Source organism: Dryobates pubescens, chromosome 11, assembly GCF_014839835.1.
Source record: "Dryobates pubescens isolate bDryPub1 chromosome 11, bDryPub1.pri, whole genome shotgun sequence".
Taxonomy (NCBI): domain Eukaryota; kingdom Metazoa; phylum Chordata; class Aves; order Piciformes; family Picidae; genus Dryobates; species Dryobates pubescens.
The window spans coordinates 2092131-2109949 of record NC_071622.1 but is presented as its reverse complement, the minus strand read 5'-3'; the positions used below and the strand labels follow the sequence as shown (position 1 = coordinate 2109949).

General features: G+C 50.1%; 1 protein-coding gene across 1 annotated transcript in view; it reads left to right on the top strand.

Moving 5' to 3' along the window:
- The window catches only part of LRRC7 (leucine rich repeat containing 7), a 186813-nt gene that overhangs the window by 102969 nt on the left and 66025 nt on the right, over nucleotides 1-17819 (top strand). Inside the window, exons 7-10 of the mRNA XM_054165628.1 lie at nucleotides 10560-10623; nucleotides 14644-14718; nucleotides 15782-15926; nucleotides 17648-17720. Coding sequence (XP_054021603.1) covers nucleotides 10560-10623; nucleotides 14644-14718; nucleotides 15782-15926; nucleotides 17648-17720 — 357 coding nt within the window. The remainder of the gene's footprint in view (nucleotides 1-10559; nucleotides 10624-14643; nucleotides 14719-15781; nucleotides 15927-17647; nucleotides 17721-17819) is intronic.

The window sequence follows — 17819 nt, the reverse complement described above, 5'->3', positions numbered from 1 at the left end:
CCCCTTTTCTCCATGATGATCAACCCCATGTCCCTCAGCTGCTCCTCAACATCCCTGTTCTCCAAACCCTTGCCTAGCTTAATTGCCCTTCTCTGGACCTGCTCTAGCCCCTTCCTATCCTTCCTGGTGTGAGGGGCCCAAAACTGAACCCAGGAATTGAGGTGTGGCCTCACCAGTGCCAGTTAGACTAGACTAGACTAGACTAGACTAGACTAGAATTAACCAGGTTGGAAGAGACCTTTGAGATCATCAAGTCCAACCACTCACCCAACACCATCTAATCAACTCAACCATGGCACCAAGCACTCCATCCAGTCTCTTCCTAAACACCTCCAGGGACAGTGACTCCACCACCTCCCTGGGCAGCACATCCCAAGGGCCAATCTCTCCTGCTGGGAAGAATTTCTTCCTCACCTCCAGCCTAAACGTCCCCTGGCACAGCTTGAGACTGTGTCCTCTTGTTCTGGTGCTGCTTGCCTGGGAGAAGAGACCAACCCCCACCTGGCTCCAACCTCCCTTCAGGGAGTTGCAGAGAGCAAGAAGGTCTCCCCTGAGCCTCCTCTTCTGCAGGCTAAGCAACCCCAGCTCCCTCAGTCTCTCCCCACAGGGCTGTGCTCCAAACCCCTCCCCAGCTTTGTTGCCCTTAGCCTTGTTCCCACACTCTGAGCTTACAAATGTTCTCTTCATGCACTGATGACCTGCTTTCTTCAGACAGTGTCTCTGGCTGAGTTTTAGAAGCCCCATTCCAGAAGATGTACTGCTTTGGCACCACGACACTCAAGCAGTGCCAGCATCTCCATAAGCAGCCTCCACCACCTATCTTATTTTTAGGGCTCTTTTTTAAGCTAAATATAGTTGCTGTTCAGAGAAGATGTAGAAGAGTTTATGATACTTCTTTTCTAATTCTAAGAAGGTTTTCCTGGCACACACAAACAAGTCAGACTTGGCTGAAACATTGCCTGCAGCCATCAGGTCCAAAGGCAGGGGTGGCATTTGCTTTTCTGGCCTGAACTCCAGCAAGGAGAAGCTCTAGCTAGAGCTCCTCATACTGCAGTGAACATACAGCAGCAGCTCAGCTTCTGCCATCCCTGGGAACCCTGAGGTTATCAAACTGTAATTAGTGGTTCTTACCTGGTGGGCTTCATGCTGTCTGATTTGAGTGGGTCCAGTGGGCAAAGGGAAGAACACAGCAGGAATTAGAGCCTTGGAGGGAGGTCTCTTTCATACTCCCAATTATTCTGTTTTCCTGATTTATCACACAATCCCTGCGAGGTGGGGGTTGGAAGGGGCCTCTGGAGATCATTCAGGGGCACCCACAGCAGCTTGCCCAGCAGCACAATGCCCAGCTGCCTTTGGAAGCTCTCCACACAAGGAGACTCCACAACCGCTCTGGGCAGCCTGCTCCAGAGCCCTCATATCAAAGAAGTTTCTCCTCCTGTTCAAATGGAACCTCCTGGGTTCCAGTTTGTGCCCATTGCTCCTTGTGCTGTCCCTGGGCACCATTGACAAGAGTCTGGCTCCATCCTGTTGCCCCCCACAGGTCCTTTATCTCTTGCTAGGCATTGCTCAGCTCCCCTCTGGGGCTGCTCTTCTGCAGGCTCAACAGCCCCAGGGCTCTCAGCCTTTCCTCCTCACAGAGATGCTCCAAGCCCTTCAGCATTGTTGTGGCCTCCCCTGGACTCTCTGCAGTAGTTTCTAATCTCTCTTGACCTGGGGAGCCCAGAACTGGATCTAAGACTCCAGCTGTGATCTCACCAGGGCAGAGTAGAGTGGAAGAAGAACTTCCCTTGACCTCTTGGCTGCAGTCTTCTTGATGCCCCTTTGCCTTCTTGTCCCATTGCTGGCTCATGGGGACCAACTTGTCCAGCAGTGCTCCCAGGACCTTCTCCATGGAGACACTTTCTAGCAGGTCACCCTCTCTCCTGTACTGGTGCAGGAGGTTATTCCTCCTCAGCAGTAGGACCCAAAACTTGCCCTGCTCGAACTTCATGAGGAGCTACTTATTTGCTCCCTTAAACCTTCCATTTAGCAGATGCAAGAGTGCTTGCTTTTTCCCTCCAGAAGAGTTTCTCTCTCATTAGCAGGGCTCCATTTCAGCTAAAGACTTCATAGCACAAAGCAGTAGGAGGGGAGAGCGTTGACAACCGTGGAGAATCGCCCCAGCCCACCTTCCACTCATTTTGTTCTTAATTACAGCAGAACCCCGAGCTCCTCCCAGAACAACTGGCAGCTAAACACACCATGAGCTGCCTCTGACTGTTACTAATGAGATCTAATGTGGTTGCACTCAGACTCTGTGCTCTGCTCTCTCAGGCCCTGCTTGGTTGATGGTAGGCAAGAAGGTTGCTGCCTCTGCTCACAACGCCCTCAGTCAGCCTCCTTTTGATAGGCTTTGATTACTAAAATGATAACAACAAAGTGCAGAGTAAGAAAGGTCAGCACTGAGAGGGGAGGGAAACCAAGAGGAGATGGCTGCTGGAAGCCCTGAGCACAGGATGGGAAGCTTTTGCCTGCCATGCCCAGCGGGGAGGGTGGCTCTCTGCCATTTAACAGGGTGCTGGGTTAGGGCTGGATGGTTCAGAGCTGAGCACGTGGAATCCTGTGGCTGGAGGAGATCTTGAAGATGGTTGAATCCAGCCCTCAGCCCAGTGCTGCCAGGTCACCACTTGAGCCATGTCCCCCAGCACCACACCTACACAATTCCTGAACCCCTCCAGGGATGAGGACTCCACCACTGCCCTGGGCAGCCTGGGCCTTGACAGCCTTCTGGAGGAAGAAATTGTTCCTCAAGTCCAACATAAACCTCCCCTGGTGCAACTTGAGGCCATTTCCTTTTCTCCTGCCATTTGTTACTAGGGAAGAAAGACCAGCCCCCACCTCACTCCAACCTCCTTTTGGGGAGTTGCAGAGAGCCAGAAGGTCTCTCCTCAGCCTCCTTCTCTCCAGACTGAGCAACCCCACATTCTGCAGGTGCTCCTCACCAGCTCTCTTCTCCAGACCCTTCACCAGCTTCCTTGCCCTTCTCTGGACCTGCTCCAGCCCCTCTTGGAGTGAGGACCCCAAAACTGAACCCAGTGGTGAGAGCCTGGCACAGGCTGCCCAGGGAGGTGGTGGCAGCCTCCTGCCTGGAGGTGTTTGCAGCCAGGCTGGAGGTGGCTGTGAGCAACCTGCTGGGGTGTGAGGTGTCCCTGGCCATGGCAGGGGGTTGGAGTTGGATTCTAAGATTCTATGGCTGATCCTTGAGGTCCCTTCCAAGCCTAACAATTCTGTGATTCCATGATTAGAGGTGTGGCCTCACCAGTGTTGAGTATAGGTGGGCAATCCCTGTCCTGGTTCTGCTGGCCACACTGTTGCTGATCCAAGCCACCCTCTTGGCCACCTGGGCACACTGCTGTAGACTGTAGAATAGCTTTTTGAAGTTGCTGCCATCCTTAGCCATATCTAAGTGTAGGACCTGAACCTGCTGGAGCTGTGGGCACTTCAGCAGTGACCACATTGCCTGATGGAATACCCAGGGAGCTGGTGGACTCCCCATCCCTGGAGGTGTTCAAGAGGGGATTGGATGTGGCACTTGGAGCCATGGTGTGTTGGGTGATAGGTTGGACTTGATCATCTCTGAGGTCTTTTCCAACCTTATTGATTCTATTCTATGATTCTATTCTGTCCTCTCTGCCCACCTGCAGCAGCTCTCTAATAACTGAATTAGGGGATCACATTGTGGCTCTGTGGTTGCTTGGCTTTCTTTCCTTGGCCATGTCTCTTGGATGAAAGTCTTGCTCTGGCCTCCTCTTTGGTTCTCCGAGCTGTCATGTGTATCAGATGGGGTTCATGTGCTTGTGGTGTCCTCTCTGGTCAAACACATTATTGATAGTGTGGCAAAACAAATCTCTTGGAGAGCTTTCTGTGGAGATCTTCCAGAGCCTGGAAACTATACATAGAATCAGAATGGTTTATGTTGGAAGGGAACTTAGAGATCATCCAGTTCCAACCCCCCCCTGCCATGGGCTAGGACACCTTCCACTAGACCAGATTGCTCAGGGCCCTGCCCAGCCTGGCCTTGAGCACCTCCAGAGAGAGGAAACTTCTACAGCTCAAGCTACCCATGAAGAAATCAACCATTGTTCTGAGGGGCATAACTAGAGAATCTCAGACTGGTTTGGGTTGGAAAAGTCCCCTCAGAGCACTGAGTCCAATCATTACCAAGTCAGATGCTAACCCATGACCACTCTAACTACATACACATATTTTATGTCCATCAACAGGGGCTCCTCCTTCTGCTCTTCCATTTTGTGAGGTGCTCCTTGACAAAGATGTTGAGCTGCTGGAAGGTGTCCAGAGAAGGGCAAGAAAGCTGGGGAGGGGTCTGGAGCACAGCCCTGGGAGGAGAGGCTGAGGGAGCTGGGGTTGCTTAGCCTGCAGAAGAGGAGGCTCAGGGGAGACCTTCTTGCTCTCTCCAACTCCCTGAAGGGAGGTTGTAGCCAGGTGGGGGTTGGTCTCTTCTGCCAGGCAAGCAGCACCAGAACAAGAGGACACAGTCTCAAGCTGTGCCAGGGGAGGTTTAGGCTGCATGTTAGGAAGAAATTCTTCCCAGAAGGAGTAATTGGCCACTGGAATGTGCTGCCCAGGGAGGTGGTGGAGTCAGCAACTCTGGAGGAGCCTGGATGAGGCACTTGGTGCCATGGTTGAGTTGATTAGATGGTGTTGGGTGATAGGGTGGACTTGATGATCTCAAAGGTCTTTTCCAACCTGGTCTATTCTATTCTATTCCATTCCATTCCATTCCATTCCATTCCATTCCATTCCATTCCATTCCATTCCATTCCATTCCATTCCATTCTATCCTATCTCTGACTACTTCCATCCTTCTCCCTCAGTTCATACTTCTGAGTCATGACATTTTTGACCTCAGATTCATGGTTGTCTTTTATTTTTCTAACACCTTTTTCTAACCTCTTATTTCTCTGGATTTGCCTTTAGAAATAATCCTGGGTTTGATGTCTTCATGCTGTCTTTAGGCCATACTTGAATAGAAAGAGGAATCAAAAGGATTACTAAATAAGCAACCTGTGTTGAGAGTAAATTCATCTACTCTTGGGGTTTTTTTTTTGGGAGGGGGGAGGCAGCTGATTCAGTTAACTTTCAGTCATCAGATATTCCTTAGCACTGTTTGAACTTGCTTCAGCCTCTTAATTATTCAACATCTGAAGTTAGCTCTCGCTGCTCTCTGGGAAAGTACATGAGGAAACAGGGGCAAAGTTGCATTTCTGAGTCTTGCAGCCTACAATTAGCTCTCCCTTTCATGTGTGTTCATTCATGCCATGCAGATCCAGTAGCCAAGAGTAAAAACATGTGGTGGTGAATCCTTTGGAGATGTGAATCCTATATTGCATAGCTTGGTGATGTAGCTTTCACCTGCTGGTGGGAAGGACATTTCTGAAACCACAATCATAGATCCTCAGAATTGTTTTGGTTGGAAAAGACCTCTAAGAGCATCGAGCTCAACCATCAGCCCAACACCACCATGGCCATTAAACCGTGTCCCAGCATGCCATGGCCACATGGTTCTTGAGCACCTCCAGGGATGGTGACTCCAGCACCTCCCTGGGCAGCCTGTGCCAATGCCTGACCACTCTTGCAGGAAAGAAATTGTTCCTCATGTCCAACCTAACCCTCCCCTGGCAGCATTCCAGGCCATATCCTCTCATTCTATCATCTGATACTAGGGAGAAGAGACCAACCCCCACCGCATTCCAACCTCCTCTCAGTGAGCTTGGAAAGCAATGAGGTCTCCCTGGCTGGGGCCAGCTCAGGAGTCCTCAGCAATGACATGGACCTGTTAGAGTGAGGCCAGAGGCCACAGCAATGATGGGAGGGCTGGAAGCCCTCTGCTGCTAGACCAAGCTGAGAGGGTTGGACTTGTTCAGTCTGGGGAAGAGTAGACTCCATGGAAACCTTCTGTTGGCCTTTCAGGGCTCAAAGAAAGAGATCTTTGAGCAGGGCCTGCTGTGACAGGACAAGGGGTGATGGTTGGAACTCAAAGAGGGAGAATCAGGCTGGAGAGAAGGGAGAAAGGTTTGACACTGAGGGTGGTGAGACCCTGGCCAAGGTTGCCCAGAGAGGTGGTAGCTGCCCCATGCCTGAAGCCATGGCAGGTCAGGTTGTCTGGGGCTCTGAGCAGCCTGCTCTAGTTGCAGATGTCCTTGCTGGCTGCAGGGGGGTTGGCCTGGGTGGTCCTTTGAAGGTCTTTTCCCACCCAAGCAGTCTGGGATTTCATGAGTTTCAATCAGTGTGTTCCTTGCATTCTGCACACAAAAGCTTTCCCCTGAAATGTGATTCCCACATTCACAGATTGCACTGGGTGGGGAGGGTCCCTCAAAGGGCATTGGACCCACCCCCCTGCAGAGAGCAGGGCCACCTCCAACTAGAGCAGGCTGCCCAGGGTTTGTCATGCCCAGGTGCTCTGATTCTGACTGAATCAGGAGGAGCTTGGTTTCAGTTTCTCTAGGTGGGACTCTTGTCTCTGTGGTGCTTTTATTTTAGGCTCCTGGTGCAGGATTTGGTCAAGCCTCCCCAAGCCTTCAGTGCTGTAGATGCGTTGGATGTGTTTAGACACCTTCTGCAGCAGCAGTTCCATCTTTGGGGCATTGAAACTGGTTTTTCTCACCTTAGCATTTGAAGATGGAGAGTGCCCTTGCCCATCGCCTGGCAGCAAACAGCAGAGGATGTGGAGTCAGCAGCTTTTCAGGCACCAGAAATGGCAGCAGCAGGAGCAGCAGCACGAGTAGACTGTGTTGAGGTAGTTCTCCAAAACTATGTTATGAAACCAAACAGCTTTGGCAGGCAAAGGCTGATGGAGGCTGCCTCTTAGTCCAGAGCACAAGCCCTGTGAGGAGAGGCTGAGGGAGCTGGGGCTGCTTAGCCTGCAGAAGAGGAGGCTCAGGGGAGACCTTCTTGCTCTCTCCAACTCCCTGAAGGGAGGTTGTAGCCAGGTGGGGTTGGTCTCTTCTCCCAGGCAAGCAGCACCAGAACAAGAGGACACAGTCTCAAGCTGTGCCTGGGGAAGTTTAGGCTGGAGGTGAGGAGAAAGTTCTTCATGGAAAGAGAGATTGGCCCTTGGGATGTGCTGCCCAGGGAGGTGGTGGAGTCCCTGTCCCTGGAGGTGTTCAGAAAAGGCTTGGATGTGGCACTTGGAGCCATGGTTTAGTTGTCAGGAGGTGTTAGGTATGAGGTAATAGGTTGGATTTGATGATCTCTGAGGTCTTTTCCAACCTGGTTGATTCCATGTATCTATGAATGTTCAATCCAGTTGGATATGTTGGGTGGTTTCCCTCTGTGCTTAACCCAGGTGGTGTGCCCAGCCCTGTGTGTGGCACAGTGATGTTTCTGATAGCCAAGGCAGAAGGACGCTTTGTGGCTTCTTTGCTCCTGACCTCTCCTGGTGTTAATAATGGCAATGAAGAAAGATGCTGTCATGGCTGACTGAGGGCTTCTGGAGCTCTTTAGTCATCAGAGATTTGGTAGCTGTAGGCATCATGGTCTCTGCTATAGTCTCAGAATCACATTATGCTAGGGGCAGGAAGGGAGCCCTGGGGATCAGCGAATGCAACCCCCTTGGCTAAAGCAGGGGCACCCACAGCAGCTTGCCCAGGATCACAAAGCCCAGTTGGGTTTGGAATCTCAGCAGAGGAGGAGACTCCACAACCTCTCTGGGCAGATTTGTCTTTATTTGCCTCTTGTTTCTGCAGCAAGTTGTAATTTCCATTGACCATAAATGAAAACAGAACTCTGTGTGCTGTTGCAGAAGGAAACTGAGTGTGGGACTGTTAGAACCTTCTCATGTATGTGGAAGTGTGATGTAGAAGAAGCAGACACTAGTTGTGGGGCAGTGTTACCCCTGCAGGTGTATTTAAGGCTGCATACATCTGGTTGTGTCTCTGCACCACTGCTCCTCACTCAGGGATTGTTACCTCTTAGAGGCTGAGGGAGCTGGAGAAGAGGAGGCTCAGGGGAGACCTTCTGGCTCTCTACAATTACCTGAAGGGAGGTTGTAGCCGGGTGGGGGTTGGTCTCTTCTGCCAGGCAAGCAGCACCAGAACAAGAGGACACAGTCTCAAGCTGTGCCAGGGGAGGTTTAGGTTGGGTGTGAGGAAGAAACTCTTCCCAGCAAGAGAGATTGGCCACTGGGATGTGCTGCCCAGGGAGGTGGGGGAGTCCCCATCCCTGGAGGTGTTCAAGAGGGGATTGGATGTGGCACTTGGAGCCATGGTTTAGTTGTCAGGAGGTGTTGGGTATTAGGTGAGAGGTTGGACTTGATGATCTCTGAGGCCTATTCCAACCTGGTTGATTCTATGATTCTGTGATTGAGCTGTTGGAACAGAAGGGCAACAAAGCTGGGGAAGGGTCTGAAGAACAGGGCTGGTGAGGAGCAGCTGAGGGAACTGGGGATGTTCAGCCTGGAGAAAAGGAGGCTGAGGGGAGACCTTCTGGCTCTCTACAACTCCCTGGAAGCAGGTTGGAGCCAGCTGGGGGTGGTTTCCTCTCCCATCTAACAAGTGATAGGACAAGAGGAAATTCCTTCAAGTTGCACCCAGGAAGGTTGTCAAGGAGCTGTAGGTGTTTGAGAGCCATCTCTCTGAGCTGGTTGTCATGGAGCTGTAGGTGCTTGAGAACCATCTCTCAGTGCTTGTTTTCCAGGATGTGTAGGCTTTGGAGAGCCACATTCCACTAATGGGCTTAAAAATAAGGGAAAATTACAATAGAAGATTCATCTTGTTCTGAACCCACCATGAGCTTCCACAGCTGACCTTCAGACCTTCTCCACAGCATTCCAGCACTCACTTATGAATGGAAGAGCAGACCCAAAAGTGATCTGGCTGTGGATTTATGTGGCAGCTCTGGCTGTGGGGTTTTATGAGCACCTTAACTCTCTCCCATGACATCATTCCAAGTGCTGAGTGTTTAACTGAGCATTACTCATGATTGTGCCTTTCCTGGCCCTACTTTAGTGAATGACTCCTTGGAAGAAATAATAATAAATAAATAATAGAATGAAACTCTTCTCAAATAAAAACAAACACACAAGAAATTAGAATCATAGAATCAGCCAGGTTGGAAAAGACCTCTGGGACCATCAGGTCCAACCTATGACCTAATCCCTAACATCTCCTGACAACTAAACCATGGCTCCAAGTGATACATCCAACACCTCCAGGGATGGGGACTCCACCACCTCCCTGGGCAGCACATCCCAAAGGCCAATCTCTCTTGCTGGGAAGAGCTTTCTCCTTACCTCCAGCCTAAACCTCCCCAGGCACAGCTTGAGACTGTGTCCTCTTGTTCTGCTGCTGCTTGCCTGGGAGAGGAGACCAACCCCCACCTGGCTCCAACCTCCCTTGAGGCAATTGGAGAGAGCAAGAAGGTCTCCCCTGAGCCTCCTCTTCTGCAGGCTAAGCAACCCCAGCTCCCTCAGCCTCTCCTCCCAGGGCTGTGCTCCAGACCCCTCCCCAGCCTCCTTGCCCTTCTCTGGACATGTCACCATCAGGTCACCTTTGAAGAGTTTTGGAGTTTGCTATCTCAAACTCTGGAATTCTGTGCATGTATGGACAGGAGCTGTGTCTGTAACTAGCAGAGGGATGCTGGTGCTGGGTTGCCAGGTCTGGTTTCAAGGTGTGGGGTTTTGAGCACTTTCATGTAAGCATGGGAAGTTGCAATCACTAGAGGCCTTTCACAGAATCCCAGCATGGTGGGGATTGGAAGGGACCTCTGGAGATCATCCAGTCCAACCCTTCTGATCAAGTAGGGGCACCCCCAGCAGCTTGCCCAGCAGCACAATGCCCAGCTGGCTTTGGAAGCTCTCCACACAAGGAGACTCCACAACCTCTCTGGGCAGCCTGCTCCAGGCCTCCAGCACCCTCACAACAAACAAGTTTCTCCTCCTGTTCAGATGGAACCTCCTGGGTTCCAGTTTGTGCCCATTGCCCCTTGTCCTGTCCCTGGGCACCACTGAGAGTCCCCATCCCTGGAAGTGTTTAGGAAGAGCCTGGCTGAGGCACTTGGTGCCATGGTTGAGTTGATCAGATGGTGTTGGGTGAGAGGTTGGCCTCAGTAATCTCAAAGGTCTTTTCCAACCTGGTTCATTCTGTGTTCTGTATAGTTTTGGTAGGCAGAGCCACTTCCTGGTGCTTTACAGAGAAGCTGCTAAGAAATTCATCCACCCTTATCCCCAGAGGCACCATTTCTGCTCCTTTCAATCACCAATAAATGTGAGAGAGGTCATTTCCCTTCAGCATCCCTGCAAAACGGCAGCAAGGTTTCTCCTTTCACTTTGGCACTCAGATGAATGTTGGTTTTGAGCAAGGATTGAACTTTTTTTAGTCCAAGGACTTCAGCTCCTGCCTGGAAACTGGAGTGTGGTGTTCTTACCTGCATCAGCCATCAGCCTGCTGTGGTTCTCTTTTTGCCATGCTGGTGTCACCTCAGCTTTCTTTTGATCTGAACCGAACCCCGTGGACAGTTTGCCAGCAAGGATTTCATCTTGGATGTCTCCTCATCTGTTACAGGTCAATGCACAAACTGACTCAGCTGGAGAGGCTTGATCTGGGCAATAATGAATTCTCTGAACTGGTAAGAAATGCACTGATTTCTAACAGAAAGCTTCTGTGGTTTGGTGGCTCTGGGCATGAGGCATGAAACTTTGGCTCTGAAAGGCCTTGCTGAGTTGCAGCCACGTGCTGTGGGCACCTTGCCTTGAGGAACAGAGGATTGCTCGTTGTTCCTGAGGTGCTATTAGGATGTGCTGCATCTCCACCAGGCTTCAGCAGTTCAGGTGAACCTTGTGGGTGGTGGAACACTGCAACAGGTTGCCCAGGGAGGGAGCTGAGGCCCCTTCCCTGGGGACAGTCAAGGTCAGTCTCAACAAGGCTCTGAGCAACCTGATCCAGGGGAGGATGTCCCTGCTTGCTGCAGGGGGAGATGACTTTTGGAGGTGCCTTCCAACCCAAACTGTTCTATGGAGGTCACACAGCTCTCACTGTGAGCTGGTAGCCAGTGCTGGAACACTTCAATGGGGGATGAATTGATAGAATCATAGAATCACTAAGGCTGGAAAAGACCTCTAAGATCATCAAGTCCAACCATCACCCCAACATCACCATGGCCACAAAGCCATGCCCCCAAATGATCTCAGTAAAATCCCCCTTGTGCCAGCTATGTGCTGATTAGTCAATATCTATCTTTATATCTTGCAAGTATTAGGAATTGCTGTTAGCAGAAGTAAACTTTGGACTCCAGGAGGAATTTCTGTCCCTAACTCACTGCTAAGATGAAGATCTGGTGTCCTGAGATTGAGTAGCTATGGGGGGATGATCTCAGCAGAGAAGATAATCACATTCCCTTTATCTATAGCTGCTTCACCTGTAATGTGTCTACTACATCTAGGTGGCCTTCAAGGTCCCTTCCAACCCAAACCATTCCATGGATCTCTGAATCTGTAGGAACTGACCCTTCTCAGAAACACTCTGAGGGAGGTTTCAAGGGTGGCTCCTTTCAAGGAGACCTCATTGGCTTCATCTTGCAGGACTAGAAACATGTGAAAAGAAACCTTATGAGACACTGGTCTCTCATCTTCTCTGAGCCCTGCCACTGCCAGGGCTGTTCAGTAGGACCTGCACTTTTAGAATCATAGGGTCACAGGCTGCTTTAGGTGGGAAGGAACCTTTGAAGGTCATCCAGTCCAACCCCCCTGCCATCAGCAGGGACAGCTGCAGCTAGAGCAGGTTGCTCAGAGCCCCACACAACCTGACCTGCAGGGGTTCCAGGCATGGGGCAGATCCCACCTCTCTGGGCAGCCTGGGGCAGAGTCTCACCACTCTTACTTTACAACAGATAATTTTTCTGTAAAGGAGAAAATCTTTAAGATCAGGGAGTCCAACCATCACCCCAGCACTGCCAGGTCACCACTAGACTATGGCCCTCAGCACCACATCTCCATGGCTTTCAAACACCCCTAGGGATGGGGACTCCACCACCGCCCTGGGCAACCTGGGCCAGGCCTTGGGAACCCTTTTGGGGAAGCAATTGTTCCTCATGTCCAGCCTAAACCTCTCCTGGGGCAACCTGAGGCTGTTTCCTCTTGTCATATCATTTTCTCTTGGCAGAAGAGCCCAACCTGGCTCCAGCCTCCTTGCAGGGAGTTGCAGGGAGCCAGAAGGTCTCCCCTCAGCCTCCTTTTCTCTCAGGCTGAACAACCCCAGCTGCCTCAGCTGCTCCTCCCCAGCCCTGTTCCCCAGACCCCTCACCAGATTCACAGCCCTCCTCTGGAGCTGCCCCAGCTTCTCAATGCCCTTCTTGGAGTGGGGTGCCCAAAACTGCCCCCTAACCCATGGTATCTCATCACATGCCATACCAGAGTCCATGCTCAGGGTATTCAAAGTCTAACTGTGATATGGACAGCACAGGAGCAGGCTGTTGTCTCTCAGAAGGGTTTGTGCCTGGTGAGAGGAACTTAAAAGGAAATTCAACTTGAGAGGGGAAATTCTGATTGTCTCTAATAACCTCAATCAGGGAACACTCTGGAGGAATAAAGAAACATTAATTATCACAGGGACAAACAGTGTAAAATGACCATTAATCAATTTAGCCTGGAAAATTAGAAGTGATGTTAACCATTGGGGGACAATAAAGTTTCAATAGAATTAGGCAAATTGAAATAAATTATCATTAGAACACTGAGCAAACATTTTTTTTCCCCCTAGAAACACAATCCATGGCCACATGGAAAGCTGAGGGACTGAGCTCTCCAGTTGAACAGGATCTGATTTAGCTGATCATTGGAGATTAGAAGAAACTTCTTCACTTCAGGGAAGGGTCCTCAAAGCCTGGAACAGGCTGCCCAGGGAGGTGGCTGAATCCCCATCCTGGGAGGGGTTAAAAGACACAGAGCTGTGGTGCTGAGGGACATGGCTCAGCCCCAGCCTTGGTAGAGTTAGAGAGTGGCTGGACTCAATGGCCTTTAAAGTCTTTCCCAATCAAAAGAATCCTATGGCTGCATGATGCATTGGGAGCTTCTCCCACCCGGGGCCATGGCACCTGGGCAGCTGGAAAGCCCAGGTTGTGGGGCAAGAAAGCTGGGGAAGGGAACTGGGGCTGTTCAGCCTGGAGAGGAGGCTGAGGCTCTCTACAACTCCATGAAATAAAATGGAGAAGATCCTCTCTCAGACTTCTCTGGAGTGAAAAGCCCCACATCCCTCAGCCTTTCTTTCCATCAGAGATGTTCTAGTCCCCTAATCATCTCCCTAGCCCCCTTCTGTACCCTCTCAAGCAGTTCCCTGGCCCTCTTGAGCCAGGGAGCCCAGAACTGGACACAGTACTCCAGCTGTGGCCTCACCAGGGCAGAGTACAGTGGGAAGAGAACCTCATTTAACCTGCTGGCCATGCTCTTCTTGATGGACCCCAGGAGACCATTGGCTCTCTTGGCCTCGAGGGTACATTGCTGGCTGTTGGTGTCACCATTTTAACCACTGCATATGACAGCTGCAGACACTAAATCATACAGACACCACCTGTCCAGCAGGGTATTCAACAATCTGCTGCTTTCAACCTCCTCTGCAGACTGTAAGTCCTGCAAGAGGCACTTCGACATGAGGAGATCCACAAAGAGTGCATTGGGTTGGAGGGGACCCTCAAAGGGCATCTTGTCCAAGCCCCCTGCAGGCGGCAGGGACAGCTCCAACTAGATCAGGCTGCCCAGGGCTACATCAAGTCTGATCTTGAATGTCTCCAGGGATGGGGCCTCAAACCCATCTCTGAGCAACCTGCTGCAGGGTTTCACCACTCTCATTGTGAAGAACTTCCTCCTGATGTCCAACCTGAATCTCCCCTGCTCCGGTTTCAAGCCATTGCCCCTTGTCCTATCACCGCAGGCACTTCCACACAGTCCCTCCCCAGCCTTACTGTAGGCTCCTTTCAGATACTGAAGTGCAGCTCTAAGGTCTCCCTGGAGTCTTCTCCTCACAGGGTGAACAGCCCTAACTCTCCCAGCCTGTCCCCACAGGAGAGGTGCTCCAGCCTTCTCTGTGGCCTTCCCCTGGACCTGCTCCAGCAGATCCATGTCTGCCTTGTGGTAGGGGTCCCATAGATGGACACAGGACCCCAGGAGAGGTTTCACCAGAGCAGAGCAGAGTGGCAGAATCACCTCTCTTGACCTGCTGGCCACATTTCTGGTCTTTCCTTTCAGCGTGGTGCTTCTGAAGCTCCACAACTCTTCACTGCTTTGATTTGTCTTGTTCCTAGACCCCATACCACAGCATATCACACCACTACCCCAGGACTCTGCCAAACTTCAAGCTCCTCCTCGTCTGCATTTGCTTTCTGAAGGGTTCTTCCATGTTACAAGTTTAGGAGAAGAGCAAGAGTGGTTAAATTCAATGAAATATTGCTGCCAATAACTGATGTGGGTCCTAGAAAGAGAAGAAATGAAAGGGAAGGAAGAATCTTTTCGTTAGGAAAATACTGATTTCTATTTCATTCAAGAAAATGTGGATTCATTTGGCTGAGAAAAACATGGATTCAGTTAGGGAAGGAAAGCATGGATTGACTGAACTCTCCATAATGCTCTGTGGTGTTTGGTTTCTTTTGTCTCCTCAGCCTGAGGTTCTTGAACAAATCCAGAACCTGAAGGAATTGTGGATGGACAACAACTCTTTGCAAATACTACCTGGGGTATGAACATTTATGTCATCAAAGTATTGCATGATGCAGGGAGCTATTTTCTTGAGTGGCTTCTTCATCCTAGATCCAAGAGTTATTAATTGTTATCAAGAAAGCAAAGCCTCCCCATAAACCCCTTTTAATGGCTGTGTTATTAGATGACAGCCTCTAGCTGGACCTGGTTTAGTTTAGTTTTGTATAGTTTTCATGGTGAAGGGAAATGATTTCCTCAGATCTAATGAATGTGGAGCACATTCAGTAGCTTAGGATGTGTTGGTTAGCTGTGTGCAGATGGGCTGAGGTTGGAGGGACCTCTGGAGGTCATCTTGTCCAACCCTGCTCAAGCAGAGCTATCCAGAGAATAGGATAGGATAGGATAGGATAGGATAGGATAGGATAGGATAGGATAGGATAGGATAGGATAGGATAGGATAGGATAGGATAGGATAGGATAGGATAGGATGGGATAGAATTAACCAGGTTGGAAAATACCTTCTTAAGTTGCATTCCACCTGGTATAACCTAAATGGGGCATGTAAAAGACATGAGTGACCCTCTCCTCACCCTGGTTGATTAATCATGGTGAGTAACAACATACTCCAACCCCTGTTGCAGTCTTAAAGGCAGGTTCTGGCTTTGTCTGCTACTGCTGCTAGATTCTGTAGAGGCTTTAGCCTCAGCTCTCATTGAGCTGCAAGCTCAGCACATGCCAGTGCAGCTTTTAAGGGTGGTGTCCTAAGAAGGTGTCCTGGAATTCTCTTTATGAGACAGATTGTGCTAAACACCCTGCACCAGAAGCTCCTGCTTCAAGAAACAGGTCAGAATGAAAGGCAGGTGCCATTTTTGGCTCCAGGATGAACTTCAGGATGAACCTCAGCAGTTCTTTTCAGTTCCTTTTGTAGCTATCAGGACAAACAGGTTGGCAGGTCACCACTGCTGGTGCTTCAGAGAGAGAACTGCAGTGAAAGGTTGCTGAGACAACTGGATTTAAGCCTGCATTGCTGTTGTTTGTCTTGAATTGAGCAGAGGAATCATGTGTGACTGTTGGAGTAACTCTATGTAACGTGCTTTTAAGTCTATAGGGAAGTTAAAACAGCTGGTGTACCTGGATGTGTCAAAAAACAGGATAGAAACTGTTGACTTGGACATATCAGGATGTGAAGGACTTGAAGACCTCCTCTTGTCATCCAACATGCTGCAGCAACTGCCAGACTCCATAGGTGAGAAAAGCTCAGGATCTCTCCTGGCCTCTTACAACCAAGGGTTTCATTTATGCCTTCTCTCTCTCTGTGTTTTGTGTTCTGGTTATTATGAGACTTTTAATAGCTGGAGGAAGAGCTGCCATTCAGCTCCAAAGGAGTGTAGAACATCTGTGCCTGGACAATCATTTTGTAAAGCCATGGTTAGAAAGCATTGATGACTCTGCCACAGAAAATAAGCAAAGAGAGAGATGATTGATCTGATCTACATTTGAAAGTAGGAATAAGTGGCGATGGCAACGGTGTGAAGATCTTGAAGGCAATTACCACCCTTGGTTGCAGCAGGGCAATTCCATAAGGGAGCATTAAAGAATGGCTCCCAACTGCTCATTTTCTTCTTTTGACTCTGTTGCATGCATAGAATTCCTGACTTATTCAGAATATAGCCAAATCCTGGAAGCAAAGTGCTTGTAGAGACATCGCCCTCTGCATCTGGGTATTTCATTTCAGTCTTGGTCCCTTCTCTGTTCTTTGGAAGCACTTCAGATCCTTCCCTCTCTTCTGTCGCTCCCAGCTGATGAGCCCATTAAATCATCACCTTTTTCACTTCCCTAAGTGCTTCCCTTTGAACATGGAACTGTTCAATTCCCCAGTTTTGAATCAACTCAGTGAAGATTCCATAATGTATTGCTGATGAATGACGCCGTGCTCGATGAATGTCGCTAGCTGGCTTTCACAGCTCTGCTCCGCTTTGGTCTCTCACAGCTCCACCACAAATTCAGGAGTCCTTGCTTTATGTGCTCTTTCTGGTCTGAAGATGGTCATTTAGAGGGCATTTAGCTCCTGTACAAAAGGAATAAATAGTTACAGTCTGACCTCCTTCCTGTGAAGGTGGTGAGACACTGGAACAGGTTGCCCAGGGAGGTTGTGGATGTCTCCTCCCTGGCGATCATGGAATCATAGAATCAATAAGGTTGGAAAAGACCTCAGAGATGAGCAAGTCCAAGCTGTCACCCAGCACCTCCTGACTAACTAAACCATGGCTCCAAGTGCCACATCCAAGGCTCCAGGGATGGGGACTCCACCACCTCCCTGGGCAGCACATTCCGATGGCTAATTACTTTTTCTGAGAAGAACTTTCTCTTCACCCTGAGCCTAAACCTCCCCTGGCACAGCTTGAGACTGTGTCCTCATGTTCTGGTGCTGCTTGCCTGGGAGAAGAGACCAACCCACACCTGGCTACAACCTCCCTTCAGGGAGTTGGAGAGAGCAAGAAGGTCTCCCCTGAGCCTCCTCTTCTGCAGGCTAAGCAACCCCAGCTCCCTCAGCCTCTCCTCCCAGGGCTGTGCTCCAGACCCCTCCCCAGCTTTCTTGCCCTTCTCTGGACACCTTCAAGTCTCTCAATGTCCTTCTTTAAATTGAGGAGCCCAGACCTGGACCCAGGACTCAAGGTGTGGCCTAACCAGTGCTAAGTACAGGGGCCCATGGCAGGGAGGTTGGAGCAGATGATCTCTAAGATCCCTTCCAGCCTAAGCCATTCTGTGGTCTACACTCACAGCCAGGCTGAATGGGGCCATCAGCAGCCTGGTGTAGTAGAAGGTGCTCTTGCTTACTGCAGCCTGTTTGGAACTTCCAACCCAAACCCTTTGATGCTTCTATGATTATAGAAAGTTTAAAACAATAAAAATTAATGTAGAGGACTCATTTCTTGCTTCTTCTTCTTCTTCTTCACCTGTTTGTAGGGCTGTTGAAAAGACTCACGACGTTGAAAGTGGATGACAATCAGCTCACGATCCTGCCAAACGCCATTGGAAAGTGAGTACAAGCTTCAGGATGCTCAGCACTGACCAAAATGTGGTGTTTTCCCCTGTGCTTGTGGAGGTTTGGTGGTGGTGGTGGTGGTTTTTAACTGAA